Raw genomic sequence first — 21,528 nt, forward strand, 5'->3', positions numbered from 1 at the left:
AAATAAAATAAAATAAAATTAGAGCTTTCAGTCCTGGCTGGTGTGGCTCAGTGGATTGAGTTCGGGCCTGCGAACCAATGGGTCGTCAGGTTCCATTCCCGGTGTAGGGCACATGCCTAAGTTGCAGGCCGGGTCTCCAGTAGGGGGCGCATGGGCGGCAACCACACATTGATGTTTCCCTCTCTCCTTCCTTCTCTCTAAAAATAAATAAATAAAATCTTTTTAAAAATTAGAGATTTCAATTTAAAGTTTATTGCATAGCAGACTGTGTTTGCAATATATGTATAGCTCTTAGCTAACCAGGGCTCAAAGTTTTGTTTTGGATTTTCAGCTTTATTGGCTTGGCATTATGTAAAGTAGGACAATCATACTTGACAAAGAGCATTATGTATATTTAGAAGCATCATACAGATATAATTGAACAAATCCAGATTTGAAGTTACTGTACATTTCCAAGTTGACTTCTCAAGTTTAACTAGAGCCAAACGTTTCTCTACTGACATTCTCATAATATGTGTGTGTACATGTATGTATGTGTACATATGCATGCATTTATATATAGCTGAACCAAATACAGGTTTGTCTGTGTATGTCAAATTAAATCCTCCCTAGGACCAGCCACCCTCTTTCCCCTTCTCACAGTATACTCTGCATATCTCTAGTTGTCCTCTGTCTATTCATGGCTTCTAGTCATAACATCTCCACTCTAGGTGCTATCTCATGACTTTCATTCAGCTTCAACTCCCACAACAACTGGACATACTCTTTCACACTTACAGTTCAAGTTCCTAAGAGAAGTAAACTAACTCAGCCAATCACTCTCACTTCTGTTTATGCAGACACCCTCATGCCAGGCCCCACTCAAGCCTAGAGATAGGCCACCCTGAGAACAGAGACCATTCTCAGCCCTTCCAGGTGAGACCAGGACAGGGAGAAGTTGCCTGAGAGAGGAGTGTGGCTGCCCAGGCAGCGAGTATTGTGGGCAGGGCGGTTTCCCTTAGATTCCAGCATGGCAGGAAGGATAAAGGCTGCCATCACTTATTCAGAGGGATGTTTTATATAGGTACAGGCAGACCTCACTTGGCACCACTCCACTGTGTACAAATTTCAGTTACCTTGTGTATTCCTTTGCTAGGGCTGCCATAATAGAATGCCACAGACTGGGTGGCTTAAACAACACATTATTTTCTCACATTTGCAAAAGATGGAAATCTGAGATCAAAGTGTTGGGAGGGTTGGCTTCTCCCTGTGGCTTGTAGATGGCCATCTTCTCCCTAAGTCTTTACAAGATCTTCATTTTTGTGTGTCTGTGTCCTAATCTCCCCTTCTGATGACAGCACTCATGTTGGATTAGGGCCCACCCTAATGACCTCATTTCGCTTAATTACTTCTTTAAAAAATTTTTTTTAACATTTTATTTTACTTGTAGAGAGGGGAGGGGAGAAAGAGAAGGAGAGAAACATCAGTGTGTGGTTGCCTCTCACACACCCCCTACTGGGGACCTGGCCCACAATCTGGGCATGTGCCCTTGCTACAGATCAAACCAGTGACCCTTTGGTTCACAGGGCGGCACTCAATCCACTGAGCCACACCAGCCAGGGCTAATTACTTCTTTAATATCCCTATCTCCAAATGGTCACATTCTAAGGTACTGGAAGTTTGAACCTTGACATGTGAATTTGGGGGAAACACAATGATATTCTAACAGTGAACATAAAGTACAAACTTGATCGTTTTTCAGTCTACAAATCACTATGTAAGTATCAGACATGTTATGATCAGGGATCAGTCACATCACTGAGCATGCTGTTTTGTCCATGCACAGACAGTGAAACATGTCGTTGTGATGTCTCCCTGTCTCCCGGTGATAAACCCACACAGCACGCTACAAAAATAAATAATCAAGAGAGGGAATCGCCCACTAAATGTGAAAGTGCATCAAACAAAGAGGAAGCAAAATTGAATGTTATTAGAACATTTGAAAATGGCAACGTCAGAGTGAAAACAGGATGAGTCCTACATGTAACTACAATACAAACCATATTCAAAAAGTCTGTTGACTATAAAAAACAAGCTAAAGTCGCATCAGTGTATTTCAATTTAAATTGCACTAAAAACAAAGGCACTTACAGTTGAATTTGAGCATCTACTTTAGATTAAAGACTATAATAATAAAAAATAATAATACCAATCTATTTGTGTAATGTTCGGGCCACTGTACTGAAGTACTTAGTTGCTGTATTGAAAGAAGCTGGTAGTTAAAAGGAGCCTGGAGAAGACCCTTCACTGCCGGTCAAGGCTGATGTCATGGTTTTAGAAATGGGCAAGAATTGGTGACTGTGGGGCAGGCTGGTGGTGCTGCGAAATTAGCACCCAGGTTCCAAGGATTAGTGACGGCAGGTGGTTATGATGAGACATGCCAGTGAGACATCTGCTTTAGAAGACAGCCCTCTCAAGAGCTTACTTGAGGAAAGATGCGAGATGGCAAAGTGGCCATAAAGGAGAGCCTTGAGATGTTCAGCCAGAGGGACTTAGTGCAGACAGACTTACTGACGTAATTGAGGAAATAGTTGTGATGGAAAAGATGACGATCTTCCAGAGAAAGTGATGCCAGTAAAAACAAAAGCAAAACAAAAAATCCCTTAAAATTAAAGGAACTCGGAGATCTTTGACTCCATTGAAAAGGCAAAGGATAAAATGCTGGAAGTTGATCCTTGGCAATTTGCCAAGGCATGCAAAAGAAAATGTTCATTTCAGATCATGTTATTTAATGCTCAATATTGACATTATTTTAAATTTGTGTACTAGATAAATGTTCGTCTTACCATGGTTTTTATTTCCGTGTACATGTATAACCAACAATGAGTTTTTAATGTTTTGACTTAAATTTGTAAAGTCATGGCACAGTCATAATGTTCCCATTGATGATTACAATGGCTGTGTATGGTTTCAATGTACAGGGCCCCACGCTTCCGTGCAAAGCAAGGACTGCACATATGTTCGTGTGTATCTTTGCTGGAATTCCTTCTAAGATGTACCGTGTTATCTTTTTACTTGCATTATTCCCCTGAGCCTAGCAAGCGTAATTTGGCCTTTTCCTGATGGTTCAAGTCATTGTATGTGCTTCAAAGTAGATTAACAGCCTTGTTAAGGGTGTAGTTCACACAGCCACACTCTCAGATTTCAAACTCCAGCTGGCTCTGTGACTTGTATGATCTGGAGTAAGATGCTTCATCTCTCTGTGCCTCAGTTTCCTCATCTGTAAAGTGAGGAGAATAATAGTTGCTACCTCGTAGGGTTGTTAATGAGCATTAAATGAGCAAAGGTCTGGGAGGCGCTGAGTGCCTGGCAACATAGTGAACAGTGTGAGTGAGCTGCTGCTGCTGTTGGTGGTGAGGGTGGAGATTTTTTGAAACTTAAGCTATTTCTCTCCTCTATCAGATGGCCTCAAACTACGGTAGTCTTTATTTTGGGGGTTGTTTTACTTATGTCTTCTACTCCCGTGTAGTTTGGCTATTAATGGCCTTCCTTACATCTGCCTCAAGTAGAGCAAGTGCCCTACTCTCAAGCACCCTCTCATTTGATTTTGGTGCTTTTAACTGCAGTGTCTTTATAGACCAGAGAAGTTGTCCTGTAATACGATGTAAGCCTGGGCAGGGGCCCGGTTCCTCATAGACAGCCTGTCGCAGGGAAGCTCGGAAGAGAACCATCTTTTTTTGGCTCAGGGACCTTCCGTTCACCATTTGATATCATCTCCAAATGAGGTTATACTCGTAATCATTCTATTGTCTGTTTCAATAGCATTACATTATTCTCTGCAAGTACTGAAATATTACCACAATCTGTTTCCTCCTTTGGCCTTGGCACGTCTGCATGTTTCTAATGTACTGAGAACCCCAACGTACCCAGGTGGCCCAGACTTACCAGAGAAGCCTTGCCCAAGAGTCCAGCGGGGTAGAGTTCTGGCCACATTATAAGTTGATAGGAACTGAGTAAATGGTGTCAGGATAAGAAGGCAGAACTGCCTTTCTTTTAATTCTCCATTGTTTCTCTAAGCCTCTTTCGGGCTCCCAGATTCTCTCCGGTTCTTTGATTGATTTCACCCAAGGGAGGTGCAGCATAGTGTTTGCCTCAGCCTGTAACAACAAAGGAGTCACTACGTTGTGTTTGTAATGTGGTAGGGTCTACGGGGATGGGTGTTTTGGGTAGCCACTGTCTGCTAAATCTAAAAGTCGTTCTCTGAATACAGTATTAGCTTCATACTGGCCTGAAAGACACCCTATGGGTATCTTGTTTATCTTATGGCTGAAATAATTTCTGTTCTTCCTATACTCTTTTTCTTCTTCTCAACCCCAAATTGCTTTTACCTGATATGATGCACTAATTAGCCTCATCCCAGTTGGATAAGCTGTGGCTCCCCTTTCCCACTTCTCCCCTGGGTTTCCTTATGTAGTTTCTGTTTGCCATGCGGCACAGAGAGAGGCTTAGTCCATTTTTGTGAAAGTGATTTTCAAAGTACTTGAACAAGAAACCGAAAAGCCCACTGTACCAGAAGTTCAGCTAAACTGAGGCTCCATTCCCTTCCCCTTTGTGCCCTGAGCTGGGTATTTCAGTCTCCCACTCAGGGAGAGCTGGGCGTGCAGTTGCATCCAAGTTGCCTGGCAAATGAGTGAAGAAATGAGAGTCTATTGAATCAACATGTCATCAGTTGTAATTGTACCACCACGAAAAAGAAAAAATATATGCTAAAAAAATCCTTAGCCTGCAGATTGACTTGTCTCTTTTCTTGAATATGTGTTATTCAAATTGTTAACAAAATTATAAAAATAAAGTCTGTGAATAGGTATGCTCTATATACAGGTATTTCCTTACATTGTGGCTATCTCAATAACATCTGAATGAATAAGGGTTTGGAAAGGCTTCTAGACACTGGCCAGGGCAAGACTGAACATGCTACCTTTTGAAATTCTGTAAGTTTTGAGTTTAGAAGGAAAGCTAGCGAGATTTCACTGGTATTGTATGCTCTTTTGAGGTGGTAGGAACATGTATGAACGTGTAGTTGTTGGGGTTTTTCCCCCCTAATATTTAGAAAATTTAATTTTTTCCCAGGGCAGTTTTTTATTATTGTGGTAAAATACCATTAAAATGCGTTATTTGAACCATTCTAAGTATATACTTCAGCACATTGCTGTACAACAATCACCTCTATCCACTCCAGAACTTTTCCATCGTTCCACACTGAAATTCTGTGCTCATTAGTCAATAATAGCACCAGTCCCCTCTCCATTTGACCCCTGCTAATCACTGTTCTTCTTTCTCACTTAAGAGCAATCAGACAATATTTGTCCTTTTGTGTCCAGCTTATTTCACCCTAGGGAACTTGATGCATTCTTTTCTAACTAGTTGCTTTGGGGGGTGATAATAATCCAAATTCTACTTGTGCAAAGCTGTGAGTCTGAAATTCTATATCCCACAGTGCTGCAGTCTTTCTTAAACCGTGTGCCTAAAATGATGTGTCATTTTGAACAAGAATTCCATGTTCAATTTTTTTTTGCTGTTGTTAAATATTCCTATTATAAGAAAGTTTCTCATATGTGAAATCTTGAATTTTAAAGTTCCATTTTTTTGTTGCTGTTGCTGTGGTGTTTGAGGGGGGGAGGGTCATTAACTATACTATTGGCTTCCAGGGCCCCATACAACAAGCTTGAGGGAAGTTTAAGCTCCCGGAATAATGGAATCAAGTTTACTGATGTATGACTGGCCCACAGGAAGTGATAATATTGACATGACCCAGTTCTTTAATGTTTAGCCCTCAACTCTGTAACCCCACTGCCACCCCCCAGTAGCATCCTAGGTTCTGCTGGAGTCCTAGAGCTCTTGAGGGGGGAGGACCACCCCCAGAGAATGTGTCAGTGGTCAGAAATGTGATCCTTAAACATTGGAGCCAAGTATTACAATACTAAATTCCCCATTTTGCATCCAAGAAATTTCCCGTGCATTATCTAGATGTGTTTCCAATCGCTCCTTTCAGTTTTCCCTAAGATGGTCCGTTCCACTGTAAGGGCTGTGCTACAGCTGTGTGGTGGACTTCGGAGATGCTGAGGAGGAAGAAGCAACCCCAGTGAAACCAGGTGCCTGAATTGGCTTTTGTTTGCTTTTTCCCTGGTTATCCATTCATAGTCTTGGATCCATTCTACCGTGTGCATTGTGAAGTCATGTAAAATAGCACCTCATTACACAGCGGGCAAGAAGAACGAGGGTAATGCAGACTCTCTGGACTGTGCGACTTTCACTAAAAGACTAGTGTGTGTCGGATGACAGGGGCACGGCTGGACCCACGTGTGGCTGATTCCCAGGTCTGCCATGTGCTCTGCAAGCTGCAGAGAGGGTTCCTCTGAAACAGCTATTTCTGCATGACCTCTCCTGCATCTTACAGAATCCACACGCCACTTTCTTAAGAACTGAGAAAGGAGTCAGTCTGTATCCCATTCTTGCCCGTCCTGTGTCGTGAAAATGTATTCTTAAAAAAAAAAAAAAAAAAATTGAAAGGAAGAAAGAGAAAGAAGGGAGGAGAAAAAAGGTTGCCATCCAGTGGAGAAAGGAGTAATTCCCAGCTTCATTCAGGAAAAACGCAGGCTGAAATATGCTTCACTGTTTTAACTTGGCTGGGAATTTTTTTTTTTTTATCACCAGAAGGGTTTTGTTGGTTTTTGTTTTTTTTTTTTTTTAGTGACATCCGGAGCCAAAAGGGTGCAGTGTGCCTTTAAGGAAAGAAGCGCCTCACAAACTTCGCTGTAGTTGTAGCTCACCGTTTGCATAGGGAAGGAAAGTGTTAATTTCTTATTTGTACACTTTTTTTCCCCGACTTCCTTCCTATTCACTTCATTAAATCTAGAGGCAGTTCAGCATGGGAGCCGTCTGTATGTTGAATTAGGGCTCGCACTCTTGCGCAACACGTCACCAGTCGGAAACTGGGGGTTTGCTTCTGTGATTTATTTCATTATTGTGCTGGTAAAAGGTTTGGAAGGGAATTCTTTTTGGGGTAGTACTTTAGCATTGTGTAGCAAGTTTTTTGGGGTTTTTTTTTGTGCCCCCCCTCTCCTAGCACTGAGTTGAGTCAGTTGAGCCAGTTTAAGTAATTTTTTTAAATTAAAGAACAGTTTTAAATGTCCATGAATAATTTTACTTACATGCAGGAGTAATCTTACTCTACTCTTTAAGTGCGAAAAGCACCGGGAAATATTTAGGGAATTGATTTCCATTAGAACCAGACCCTTAGAAATCCCTGAACGTGAAGCACTGCAAATGGATGTTTGGGGGTCTTTGGGGAGGAGGGAGGGTGTTTTGTAGCTCTCTGCATTCCTGCATAAAACCTTAATTTAAGGGGAATAATGGTCAGTACTTTGTGTGTTTTCGTGTGATTCCAAAACCTAAAATTTAATAAGAATCTGCATGTATTAGCAATTGTAATAAAAATTGTTTCACTAGTTCTTTTTGCAGTTTAATTTGTTTTCGCTTTTTAGCTACTTAGATTTAGAGATTTAAAAGTCCAGATATCACAAGCTTATGCTTTGTTCCTTTTTTTTTTTTTTTTTTTTTTTGCAAAGTTAAGGGGGGGGGGCGGTGAGAATAGAAATATCCTTTACAACTTCCCCCTCCCTCTTCATTTATCCCACTGAAAAGAAAAACAATGAAAAATTTTACAGCATGAAACTGAAAGTGAAGTGTCACAGTTGTTTGGGATTTTCTATAAAGAGCAGAATAACATATTTTATGAAAATACTGGAACTTGAGAACATGCACATTGCTTTTACTGACATGCATTTAATGAAAAAGAAATTCTTTTATTTAAAAAAAAATCATCTTAGACTGCTTCCAAACCATGCAGCTCATTTTATTAAAAAGCACTAAAATAAGGTTTAAAATACAAAAAACATACCTTGTTTTAATTTTTGAAAATACATTTGAATATTAATTTGTTTTCTTATTGGCTTAATTGTTAAAATGCAAGTAAGAATCAGAAACTGCCTGAGCTAAAAATCTCTAATTCTGCTGCCTGGAATAATAAGAGGGGAAAAAAATATGATAAGTAGTTGTCAATATTAAAACAGGCTGAAGGAGGAAGGCTTCGGGCCTTGTAGTAGGTAGAATGAAACAGCAGATTTGAGTATCCACAATCCTTTCAGTATTAAATTTTCAGTGAAATAAAATTACTTGTATATGAAAACATAGCCTTTCCCCAGCTCTCTTTTTTTTCCTGATCAGCTGATGAAGAGACTAGCAGCTCGCTGCTTTGCTGGCTTGTTAATTTTATCCCCACTAACTGTGATTTCCGATAGCCGGCCTGCTGATAGTGGTAAGGTAAATATCCTTTTTCGTTGCCGTCTTGAAGATTCAGTAGAACTACATCCCAGGCATGTGTAGGTGTGTAACACATCAAAAGCCGGTGTTCTCCGTATTTCTGTGTGCAACTGGGTGCTTGAGGAGAGCAGTACCATTAACTGTTGACAGCCTTGCATGCTGTATTTATTATTAGCATGTTCAGCCTCCAAGATTTGCGGGACAATTTCCTTTTCTTAATCTTCGCTTAGCTGCAGTGTGTTTAGCTGTATAGTGGGTGTCCTGCTTTTAGGCAAATGAATATTAATGAATAACGTGGAGCTCTTTTTTTCCTCCTTTTTCCTTTTTCCTCATAATTCATCAGATCTCGCCTCCTTCATAGTGGTTATCTGAACATTGTAGGATCGTGATGGAAATTGTCTTTTGATTATTAAGGCCTAGGCTCAGACTGTCCCTTAGGATTCTGTCTGTGTGCATGTTGCTTCTACGGGTTTGCACATTGGAAGATGCATAGAAAACATATTTTTTAATCCCACTGGCATTTTTAACATGCCAGGTTGTTTTGTGTTCTGCACCAGGTTTTCTTCACAAAACCTTTCTTTTTCAGGAGGCATTGTACACAAGTGAAAGAAATCATGTCTGAGCTGTAATCACTCTTTATATTGATTGTTATACTCACATGATCATAAATATTAGCCATGTTTGGTGCTGTGGAGAAATGAAGGTAATTGCCTTATGATTAGAGCTCTTTCAGCTGCGAGAAAGGATTGATTAGCATTTGCATACTGGAGGCAATATTGAGAGGCAGGAGGAACAAATAACAACATCAGTTATTTTGTGTAAGAAGGCAATCTTGAAATATAATTTAAAGATTTAAAAAATATTTTTTTCATGATCAAATATTCTTTTATCTGTTGTGGGTTTTTTTTCCTTTTGCAGTTTTTTTTTCCCCCTCTATTTTTTCTTAAGTTTTGAGATGTGCCAGGAAAAAAAAAAGTTTAAACTTCTGGGTCTGTCACATGGATCTTTTAGCCATTTATGAGCAGGTTTCTTTTATACCTGGTTGTTTTTATAGCTATTTTATTATCTCTCTGCATTAGTGCTGCTGGCTCTGGTTTAAAGCAAGCGTTTGCAGGTAATTGGAAAAAAAAAAAGTGTTTGTTGTTTGTGAGTGTGTGTGTTCTTCATCGGATGATTTAAGTGCGTTTGCAAAGGAATGTGGCTTTGCTCTTTTCGGTTTCCTTGTTTACTAATTGCTACGTTAGAACAAAATCTGGATACAGTTTTGATTTATGTTGTGAAACATGAATAAATTGATGTAAAATCATACAAAAGAAATGGTCAATGCTTATGATTGTAAGGATGTATTCTCAGGGAAATTTTTTTCTTCACTCATCCCTTTTATTTTTGGTTGTATCTTTTCTCCCCTTACAGTAATGAGACATTTAAGGTCTAATTCTTCTATTGAGCTAAAATTTCAGTTGGATTCAGTTAACTTCAAACATGTAAATATATAGATCTTCTCACATTTGTCATAGTCTTTACTATTAGTGTTTCGGGCCTTCAACATATTTTGCTCATAAAACAGACTTGGGTTAAAGATGCATTTATTCAATATGGTGGTCTTCCCTTTTTCTTCCTACTCCACTGATTGCTGTTAACTTTTATTTTTTTTGTTTGTTTCATTTTATTCTAATTCAAATTGTATGTGTATATATACGTATTTGTTATTTTCTTGTCTTGAATTTTTCTCCTTTGTGCCATATTAACAGGCCATTGAAGACGGGAATTTGGAAGAAATGGAAGAAGAAGTACGGCTTAAGAAACGAAAAAGACGAAGAAATGTGGATAAAGATCCTGCAAAAGAAGATGTGGAAAAAGCTAAGAAGAGAAGAGGCCGCCCTCCTGCGGAGAAACTATCACCAAATCCCCCTAAACTGACCAAGCAGATGAACGCTATCATCGATACCGTGATAAACTACAAAGACAGGTGAGTGTTTCCCCCTCCCTCTCGGTGGTCCTCACCAGGGGCGTGAGTGAGGCTTCCTCTGAGCCAGAGTTACGAAGGTGTGCACTGGGTTTTTTACGTTCTTTCCACTTTGTGTTTTAGGGCTCTCACGCCAAAGGTATCGGTAACCTTCTGCCGGGTTCAAAATGGCCACTGCTACTGTCTTGGATGATGTTTTGCTGTGTAGTGTTTAAGATACTTGGAAACAGGAGTTTAGATTACAAAACTAACAAAAGCAATCTGAACTGGAAAAGGATTCGTAAGGACCTCTGAAATATCATCATTTATGTGGAAGGATTGGATTGACAGAATAAGATTATACTTTCGCGTTGAATTGTTGGAGAAAGTATAGTCCTAGTATATTTAATGTAAATATTTCATGTGAAGACTCTGTTCACAACCAAGCAGATGCTTTATCAAAATGACTGTTCCTTCTTTCCTTCCAACACACCTGAATTTCTGAGTACTTGTTTGAGCCATCTTCTTCTTCCTAGTAATACTTCATAGACAGGATGATATTTCAGAAAGTTTACCTCTTTTTCATGGAACTTTTGAATGTGAACTTTGAGAAATCTGTACTGGACACTATCCCCAGACTATTTTAGATAGTGAGCAGTTATTTGAAAGCCAAAGCAAAGGTCTTTTAGGGTCTTGGTCAGCCCTATACAGTAGATAAACTCTTTAGGCTACATTGTGGTTAGTTGATTTGGTTTCCACTGGATAATCATCTGATGCAGTTATAATTAGGAAGATCATATCTCATTCCAGTTGAAAAATTGATAGGAAACAAAACAATTAAACATCTTATTTCTCTAAATTGCATAATGGTATTAATCATTTTTTAGTTACTTTTTTTTTTTTTTTTTTTACATTAACTAGTTTTGTTCTGCATACCTGGAAGTGTTTAAAAATAAATAACTAATTGTGATTTTAGTTTTTCATTGTGACTTTGGTGAATGTGTTATAACAGGAAAAACATCATTATAAAGACTAAATAGTAAAAAAAGCAAGAAACTTCCAACCATGGGGTTTTATTGTTACATTTTTATTGTGTTATCTGTAAGGAGTTGTCAGAAATGGTGACCAGTGGGTGGGAGGAGATGCGTTTGAAAGGGTCGGGATAATTTGCCTGTCTTTACCTACCAGGCCTCTTAAGTCCCCTGCTTACATTTTTTACTTTCTTCCTTTTTTTTTCTTTCTTTTTTTTTTTTTAAATGGATCCCATTTCAGAATTCTGAAGTAGCCACAAAGGGCAGCCCCATCTATTGGGTCTGGGTGAGCTGTTCATTGATACAGGGGAACGACAGCAATCCAGGAAGGAAAATTTGGCCACGAGTTCGTTCTTTGACTAGAGTGAACTGCAAACTTCCTTGTAAACCAAGAATCAGTGACTCTCTCTGTTGAGTTTCTATTTACCCCCAGCCCGACCGGTGGGTCTGCCGCAGGCAGGAACTATTCCCATCCAGGCCGACTGGGACAATGACACCTCACTTTATCAGCCCCTAAGGAAAGAAAAAAATAAGCCGAGTGTATCACTCTGCATATGCCTCTAGCTTTTTTGCCTTTGTCTCAGGAGATCAACATGTCTGTCTTGTGGACCAGGTGCGCCTTGGTCTGTGACAGGCATTTTGTTCATTACCTGCTGGGTGAGTGTGGGGCTGCTGTAGCCTGAGAACAGCCGAGGAAGGTCTTACAGGTTGAGAAGCTGGGCCCGTTGTACCAGGTGATGGTTGTCTTTGCCTTTAATGGCGTAAGAGAGGTCACTAGCCAGTGAACCACAGACTGCCAACAGATTGCTTTATTTCATGTTTCACATAGTCTTTTTTTTTTTTAATTAAAAAGCAAGCACATTAAACTAGAGAGATCTTCTTATAAAACTTAATATATTTTTTACTCCCCCTCCCCCTTTTGGAAAAACCTAAAAGTCTGGTAGCACTCTACCCAACTTTCCCTCAGGTTGCAGTCATATCTCTCGTTTGCCACGGGCTCCATCACCCACTCTGATTCCTGGAGTGTGGAGTGTCAGTTCCCCTTTATCGTCATGCTTCCCACACCTGGCTCCCTGCACTCACTCACATCTCCTGGCTCCATAGCCTTCTGAGTTTGTGATTTACTGACTCATGTGGCTGTGGACGGACAGCTTTCCTAGAAACCACCCCAAATACAGACTAGTATCATATTAGGTCCCTTAAACATCAGTTAAGCATAGTATAGTAGGTTAGAGCACAAGCTTTTGTCTTGATTTTACTACCTGTGTTTGAATCCTAACTCTACTCTAGTGGGGGTTGGGGAGAGGGGGCGGGCCAGGGAGTGAGCAATTTTAAATCTTCACCTGGGGATTCTCTCATTGATTTGAGAGAGAGAGAGAGAGAAACATTGATATGAGAGGGAAATATCATCGGTTGCCTGTCTTACGCACCCAGACCAGGAATTTAACTTGCAACCTAGGTATGTGCCCTGACCAGGGATCAAACATGCAGGGATCAATCGTTTGAGCCACCTGGCCGGGGTGGGAGTGAGCAATTTGCTTTACCTCAGTTTTCTTACCTAAAAATGGAATAATCACTGGCCTGCTTCTAGAGGCATTATGAAGATTTGATGAGTTAATAAAACCCAAGCTTTCTGAACAGTTTAATTATTAATAATCAGCCTTTCTGACTATGTATAACTAATCTCTTGGGTGAATGGGGCTCTGAGCACTATAAAGTAAGTGTCCTTTCTGATAGGCTTTGCATCTTTTTATCTCTAAAAAACAGAAAACACATCTTGTGTGGACTGATCCTTGAGTGCATCTTTAGTTGCACTAGAGCGAAAGGATATTTAAATATTTCAGCATGCAGACATTGAGTGGTTTCTCCCCCCACCTTCTCTGGTTTTATGATGTATTTTACCTTTCCTTTGACAAGCACCCTGTAAGGCCCATGCTGTTAGCTCCCGCATTTCAGGTACATTCTGGGATGTATGCACAAAGTTTCCCACCGCTGCATCTTTCATGTATGTTTCGTGTTAGTAATCCTTGAGAAAAAGCACTTACTCTATTTATATTTTTTATTTCTCTTACCAAACTTGGTGCTCAAGTAGGAGGCACTCAAATTAGGAGGGCTGTAATTAGATATGTTGTCATATTTTTGGTTGGTTTTAGAAAATGCTGCTGGGAAATGTACCTCTCCATGTGTTCAGAATTTTGCACCATTAAAGTCAGCTACTAATATAGTAACTCAACCTGCCTGTGAAGGAAATACCACCTGTACTAACTTCCCTCCCATCACCTCAGTCAAATGTTCGAGCTCTATCAGTGGGGCAAGATTAGCGGTATATTAAGTAATACCTGCCATCTATATTTAACTGATATATAAGAATTAATTAGCTCTTGTGAGACTGTTTTTTTCACAGTTCTTCCATGATTCTGGGACAGATGTACTTTATCTTTTACAAAGGACTAGGATAACATAAGCATCTATTTATTGTCTTTGTTTTCGGCATCAGGCCTCATTTTTTTAAAAGGAGGATCATTTTTGAAATGTTGCCCCAAACTGTGTGATTCATACATGTAAGATCTCTCTGCAGTGTTTGCTGTCGGAGGGAGCACAGTCTGCTGCTACTCGTCCCCACCGTTGTATTTCCCCAAACAGAAAACTGTACGTCAGGTAGTATCAGAAGGCTTTGCTTCAACTTGTTAAGTAAGCACGCTTTGTTTTCTGTTTATGTAGAAGGCTTTTAAAATCATATTCTCAGTTGATGTGACATTTAACTTGCCATGTCTTCGTAAAGGAATTCAACCTAATTTGCATCTGTACCCTTTAGCCTTGTCCCTGGGACAAGATTGTAGAATAAGAGGGTGAAGAGTAGGGTCTGGTGGGGCTATTCTGAGTCTAGAGCCATGGCTTATAGTTACCTCAATAAAGAGAGCGATTCCTAGAGCAATTCTCAGTGTTGGAAGGGGTTTTAGCTCTACCTGGTCCAACTTCCCATGACCTGTGCGTGTCCCCCAACCTCTGGCAGACTCATCCAGCCTTAGTGTGGCATTCGTTCCCGGCATGCAGTGCATGACACCAAAGGGCACCTCTAAACACAACGGCCATTTCCCACGTGAAGATGGATTCAGCCCTCTACTTCCAGCTGTTTGTTCTACTTAGACCTTCAGAAAGTAAATCTGTTCTCAATCCAAGAAATGTCCTGTAAAACATTTGTAAACACATTCTTTCACCTCAGGACATTCTCCTTCAGGCTGAAACACCTCACTTTGCTATCCAGTGGTACCTAGAGCTCTACCACCCTGGCCCGCCCCCTTTGGCCCATTCTGCCTTCTTAGTGCCCCATTTGAAACGCGGCCCCCAGACCTTCACGGGTATCCTGTGGGCGAAGTGCAGGATGGTTAGCTTTCTTATTCCGAACACCAGAGTTTGTTAACATAACTCAAGAGTGTGTGAACTTCCTCCAGCAAGTTTGACACAGAGTTAACTCAGGTTGAACATGTGATGTGTTGGAAAAATTCCCGCTCCCCCAAACGAGCAGACAGCTCTTTTCTCACTGAAGTGCTGCCAAGGGTAGTCTTCAACTAAGCATTTCTTTTTTTTTTTTTTTTTTTTAACCAGTACCTACTGGTTTTATTCTTATCCCTATACAGTTCCATTTAATTGATTTTTGTTTTATCACACTATTGATATAACTGAATTTTTGTGCCTTTTTAAAAAATCATGTTTATTTGTCTGCCTAAGTGTTTTGCTTTTGGGGGGTTGGGGGTTTTTTGTTTGATTTTTAGGGTTTCGCTCGTTTTTGTCATCTAAAGATTTGCCATATGATATTGTTGAGAAACTGCTACAGGGCAAAGGACAGGTCTCTGTATCATGGCCTGAAAATCACTCCAGGTTGACATGAATTTATTAACCAGGAATCCTGAAAGTTGATTAGCCACCTGTGAACTCACCTGACCATGCCCTCCTGTCACCCGCATTTATCTATCCGTCCTCAAGGTTATCAGGAAAGGCTAAAACCAAGCCATACTGTATTTATGGCCTCCCCAATCTATCAGCCTAGAATTCCAGCTGAAAGAATGAAATGAGGTTAGCTTGTCCTGGCTTTTTCTAAGAGACCCCCTACTGCTCCTTAATGATGTTATTTATCTTCTCTAAATAGCCCCATGGCATCTGAATAATTTCTTCTTAAGTTTTACCCAGGGTCCACATCAAGCAGAGCAGTCTCAAGTTTTCTTTCTCCTTTTGAAATTGGGACATTCGCTTATCTCTGGTCTTCTGATTCTATTTCTAGTCTCTGTAATTTCTTAACCAGTGTTAGAAGGAGCAATCTACATACTTTTTCAGGATGTAATTAGTTTGCAACTGGACACTTGAACTCATTTGAAGTGTGTTGATGTGCTTCCTGTCCACTCTCCTACCAGTAGCTTTTGTTCAACCTTTATTAGCCTTGCTTTTCAAATCTGAGCATTGTTCTCATTCCTGAAGAATCTGGAGTCAGAATATGAGGTTATTATCACTTCCTCCCTCTCCACCAATAGTTGAAGACTGCAGCGGGAGCATTTCGTGAGGACTGACCCTGGGGTCTGTGAAGGGCTTACAGACTTCATGTCCACCAGCTTTGAGAATGGACACAGGGAAGCGGTGGGGTGGGTGACAAGGGTGACAACCACACGGCTCCTTTCTCCCTGAGGCTCTTAAGGTTCTGCTCTCTTCCCTGAGCTGGGACTGTCTTCTTGCCCCCCATTTTGGGAAGCCCTGATGTTCTCTGTAGGGATGGTGGAAAGCCTTAGCTGGGTCTGAATCTTAGCTCTTTTCACATTGTAGGAAGTCATTTCTTCATTTATTGTACTTCCCCCCCCTTATTTCCAGCCCTGTACTGCTGAATAGGACTAGAGGTACTTGCCCCCCTGCGGTGGAGGAGATAGCCCTCCTGCCCGATGTTACTGCACAGGCAGTGGACTGGGGAATTCAGGAAAAGAGGGGGTCGTGTGAGCCCATTGTATAAGGGTACAATGGCATTATTTCATGTTTATGGTCACTTTTAGGGGGAATACACACACACACCAAATTTTTGTTAAAGATTTTATTTATTTATCCTTGAGTGAGGGGAAGCTCCCCTGCAACCCAGGCATGTGCCCTGACTGGGAATTGAATCAGCAACCTTTCGGTTCACAGGTGCTTGTGAGAGATGCACACAAGCATCTCTCCAGCACACCCCTCCTTCTGCCTCCTCACGCGCTGTCTTCATTAGGCCCTTCCTGTCCCCTGCTTGGCCTGGGGCAGATGTGTCCTGCCTGTGTTCCCTGCCTCTAGTTTGCCCCTCGTTCTGCCTTCCTTTTGGACAAGCATCTGATCATGTCCCACTGTTCCTTAAGCACCTTCAGTAGCTTCCCGTTGAACATTTCAGTAGCCTACCTGATGGTGACTAAACCTCTACCATGAGGACGCTGGTCTCCTGCAATCTGGCCCTGGTGACCTTCCCAATGTCATTTTTCTACGTGCCGCCCCTCATATTTCAGACATTCCAACTAATTCTCCTATTTGGAATAGAGCCAGGGCTCTCCCCCGTGCTTCTCTGTTTAGGCTTTGTCCCCTCTGCAAGCCTCCTGCTAAGGCAGCACGGGCAGTGGGTCTGAGGAGGGATCTCTGAGTGGCCACATATGGTTCAGCGTGTGCCGGGCAGTGCCTAGTGTAAGACCTTGTTGGGACGGAGGGTTTTCTCAAGATTTGTCACACCTGTCAGCCACTTCTCTGCCACCACACAAAGGGATACCAGAAAGGACTAAAGACCTCAGGTGCGCATTTCCAGTTGAAAATCATTCGCTCAGTGATTCTTTTGGAATAGAGGGAATAGAATAGAGTTCTGAGAAGCAGAGTCCAAAACCTAGATGGTGTTTAGAAACCGAGTCTGGCCACTGCTTGGTGCACCCTCTGCGCCGGCTGCTGTGACCAAGTACGGTACCCTATCTCATGTTCACAAAATCTGAGGTGAGTATTATCCCCATTTGACAAAGGAGGAGCTGGACTTGGATGAGCTTACTTCCCTGAGGTCACACACACCCCTGGCAATGCTGCCTGTTTTTCATGGCTTCCAGAACAGTGGGTGGAGCATGCGCTCTAACGGCCCCGCAGAACAGGTGTGAAGGGGACTGGGACCAGCGTAGCAGGCATTTACGTGTTTGAGAGAAGCCGGAAAGTCCCAAAGAGGTTAGGAAATCTTTTCTTCCCCCATTTGTGGAGAAGTGTGTATTTTTTCAAATGAGGTTCCAAACATAAACCCGTGTGACCGTCCCAACCATCTCATGCGGTAGGCAAAGCAGGTAGGTGAGTGAGATGAATGACCCAAGGTCACCCAACCTAGGAGGCAGGAGCCAGGCCGGGACGGGTACCCAGGTCTTCTGACTGTAGTGTTCTTTCTACTCTACCACAGGTGTAACGTGGAGAAGGTGCCCAGTAATTCTCAGTTGGAAATAGAAGGAAACAGGTCAGGATCTGTCTTGTATTCCCATGTTTCTAAATGCAGGTATCCCAACAGACTGATTCCTAAGGAGTTGGAACCAAATTTCTCGTTGCCTCCTGCTGACCCCTACCTGGAGTGTGGGATGGAGGCACGGATGCTCCAAAACACCCACCATGGCTTTGGGGTTGTTTGTGCAGTGTTTCCCCTTGGGGTCCGTTCTGTAAATGCACTTCTTAAAAGGTGCCGCCAGCCAGCCTGCCCCTCCCTGCCGCACCTCGGACGTGGGTTTCCGTTGTTTCCCCTCCCTGTCGGCGCAGCTTCTGTCTGACATCCTGCGGGCCTCTCACTTTGTGTGTCTTGCTTTCGAAGCTCAGTGGCCAGCACCCTGGCACCGGATCCCCTGCAGTGCGCGGTGTCTGCTGTTCTGGAGTTAACTGGTGGCACGCCCAGGGTTCACGCACTGGGTTGAGTTCAGAGTGTGACTCCTGGGCCTGCCCGTCACGCATAGTCCTAAGTGTCCGAAGCCAATCTGTTTAACATTTGTGTGCCTGTGCTCTGTCAGGTGGAAGGTGGAAATGCTTTTCTCCTAGAGATCTTGTGAGAACGAGATGATGCTGGTTGAGAGGGAGAAAGGGATTTGCCTGATTTACCAGGGTTGGGAGTCGTTACTAATGTGTTGAAAGTGTACAGTTCTCCTGTACCTTTAAAAAGTATCAACATAATACTTTGCCATCTGTAGTCCACGTTTGTTAGTTGACCCAGCGATGTCCTTTATGGCATGTTCTCCCCACTGGAATAGGCTCTGAATTAGGCAAGGAGGAAAAGGAGCGGAAACTGTCCCGTATTCCAGAATGAATCCTGGTCACCAGTTGTGGCATTCTCCTTTATGGAAGGAGACTGAAGGTGGGCGTGATGTGTACCTGCCTACGTCCATGTGGAAATGAAACTGTTGAACAAGATTGTCTCTCTAAAAATATTTTCTGTTGGTGTTCAGTGAACAGTTGTCAATCCTGGAAGCCAGACACACTGTCCATAGAATGTCCTGAGAGATGTCAAGAATTGTGTTCTGTTTTTGCCACTATGAGGAAGAACTCAGTTTGGATTCGAATTTCAGGATTGAAACAGTACATGCTCGACGTAGTTAGTATGGGCAGTTTAGATAATGATCCAACTTGGGATAACACTCCCACCCCCCACAACACAGAAAGGAGGCTTTGGGGTCTAAATGGTATGATGTGAGGTTAAACACCCAGCCCACTGAACAAGGACACACATAAGCTCTTTTCCCCTTCTTCCATCAAAATGGTCATGTAACCATGGAAAGTGGATTAATAACAACTTTAAAGGTTATTGCGAGCCTCCAATGTCATGCCCAGGCTTTTTGAGGAAACAGTATGACTGCAGGTAGTTGGCACCTAGATAAATCCATTTTTACTGGAGACATGTTTGAACTGGAATTTCCAGAGCGCTAGCGAGGGGCCCAGGCTTGCTTCCTCAGAGCTGTGGAGTCTGTTTCGTCCCTTACTCTCGCATATGCTTCCTTTTCCCAGAAGTCTGAGTTTAGGACATGTTCAGAAGTTGCATTATGATGTATACATTTTTAAAATTGTTTTTTAAATCCTTTTTTCATAGGTTCAAAAGCAGTGGGCATGTCTGTGTTTCAGTCTCTGTGCAGGTGTTGAGAATGGGAGAGAAATGAGTAAGATGGAATACCTGAAGCACAGTTAGAAAGAGCGCCATGAAGTAGTTATGGATGCACTGCATGTATAAAGTTAGTGGACAGGGTGGGAGGGGAGGAATAGGGCCGGAGTGGGGAAAGCTTCAAGTGGGCTGTGGGCAGAGTGGGGATTCCCCAAGTGGACTGTGGCAGGGGCGGGGAGGAGGGGGCAGTGGTTCTCAGCCCATGTGCATGAGCTGCCGTGGAGGTATGGAAAAGCAGGGTCTCCTTAGAGACCACACAGATCTCAGGATGACTGGACTATCAGGTCCAAGGGAAGAGGGACATGGCGTGGGACACAGCAGTGGGTAGGAAGACAAGAGAATACCTACTTAGGAGTGTGATTGCCAAGACTTAGGGGCAGACTGGATGGGAAGAGGAAGGTAACTCTTGGGTCTCTCTCCTGAGTGGTAAGTGACGTGGTGTCATTACAGAAATGTGGGTGAAATGAAAACGTGGCGTGTGTGTGTGTGGAGGTGCAGCTACCCAGCCCCACATACTCCATCCCAGGAAATCTGAATTCTCTCCATAGCTATGAACAGCCCTTGACGTTGTGATTGTTTCGTTGGTATTGACTCTCCCTTCAGGACCAGCCAAGGTCTTTTGGACAGAATTTATTTTTAGCAATGTTGACACCAGACAGTCCATATTTCTTTAAATGCTGTAGAGGGGCTGTGACTGTGGATCTCAGGCCCAAGCACCTTTACACTTAATAACCCTAATTAGATAATACAGAGAAATTGCTGTGAAAATACAGTAACGTGACCGAGTGGATACACCTTGAGGAAGTCTTAGTTCGAGCTGAAGAGCCTTTCTCCGTTTACTCTGTGTCGGATACTTTGGACTCTGCCTGAAGCCGACACTTGACGTTGTGTGGCTGTAGCCTGGCGAGGTCATGGCCTCATGCACTAGATGCTTCCCAGGGTGTGGTCCTCACACTCAAGTCCTGTAGCTTCCTGGAGAACTCCCGGTGCAGTTAGAGGCTCTGAGAAGTTTTGCTGTAAAGCAACCTGCTGAACTTTGTTTAATCCAGTGCTTCCCGAACTCATTTGACAAGCGGGCCCCGCCCTGTCCTTTTCCAGGAACACTGTTAGCTGTGTGTTAAGCTTGTGTTGCATGGAGCACACTTTGGGAAATGTTGGCTTTGAGCTCAGAAGGTGCATTTACTCCAGAGAGAATCTACTCAGAGAACTCTGGATTCCAGCACTTTAGTTTGCCCTCATTAAAATTATTGATACTTGCAGATATTTACTGGAATAGGCTGCTTTGACTCCTGGTGACTTGACTCTTGTGTTGCTTGGCCAATTATACCCACGTACAGCAGGTGGGCAGGCCACAAATAAACTTGGTTTGTTTGCTTTCCCAGGCACAAAAGGCCACCCCAAGGCTTCCAGCATTAGCCTGGCCCAGAAGCCCAGGGTCTCTGCTTCTCAAAGCTCCAGGCCAATTCCAACATAAATGGCCTCTCTCTGAGGGAGGGAAAGGAGTCCCAGCTGGAAATAACTAAATTCATTTTCTAACTGTCTTATAAACTGTCCTCAAAACAACTCTAAGTGTTTCGATCAAAAATAGGTTATGCTGAAATACAGCAGTTATTACAGTTGTTTGTATGGAAAATAATAGAATTAATAATAACCCAGAATGAACCCCATTTCGTGTACTCACAACTGTAAACCTACTTTTGCCCACCCCCTCTGTTCTTGTAGACTCCTGGGGGAAAAATCTGCCTCGCTCCTTTAGAATTGCACCTCATATGTCTTCCTTAAGAATTTACTGAAAGGGCCATTACAGGAGAAAGCAGTGCTCCGGAGCCTGCTGTGACCCACCCCTTTAACAGAGTGGCGCTTGGGATTTGCGGCTCAGGTGGAGAGGCATTTGATTTTGCCTTCCAAAGCTTTATGCTTTTGAGTTGGGTCACAATTCAGCAAAAATCTCTGAAGCATTTTGTTTTTTACCTTAACGAAGTCAAGGCACAGGGAAAGATCAAAAGGACAAAACAGGGGAAGGGAAGGAGGGTCCTCACTTT

General features: G+C 42.4%; 1 protein-coding gene across 8 annotated transcripts in view; it reads left to right on the forward strand.

Annotated features, from left to right (window-relative positions):
* The window catches only part of SMARCA2 (SWI/SNF related BAF chromatin remodeling complex subunit ATPase 2), a 158,373-nt gene that overhangs the window by 119,392 nt on the left and 17,453 nt on the right, over positions 1 to 21,528 (forward strand). For 6 of the 8 annotated variants that reach the window (XM_053924100.2, XM_071221523.1, XM_053924107.2 and 3 more), the window contains exons 28-29: positions 10,113 to 10,330; positions 17,756 to 17,809. In XM_053924100.2, the coding sequence (XP_053780075.1) occupies positions 10,113 to 10,330; positions 17,756 to 17,809 (272 nt within the window). Of the gene's footprint in view, positions 1 to 6,876; positions 7,019 to 8,265; positions 8,362 to 10,112; positions 10,331 to 17,755; positions 17,810 to 21,528 lie in introns of those variants that run through there. The other 2 variants (XM_053924120.2, XM_071221521.1) reach the window with 2 other exon arrangements.

The sequence above is a fragment of the Desmodus rotundus genome, chromosome 1 (assembly GCF_022682495.2).
Source record: "Desmodus rotundus isolate HL8 chromosome 1, HLdesRot8A.1, whole genome shotgun sequence".
In the NCBI taxonomy this organism is placed as follows: Eukaryota; Metazoa; Chordata; class Mammalia; order Chiroptera; family Phyllostomidae; genus Desmodus; species Desmodus rotundus.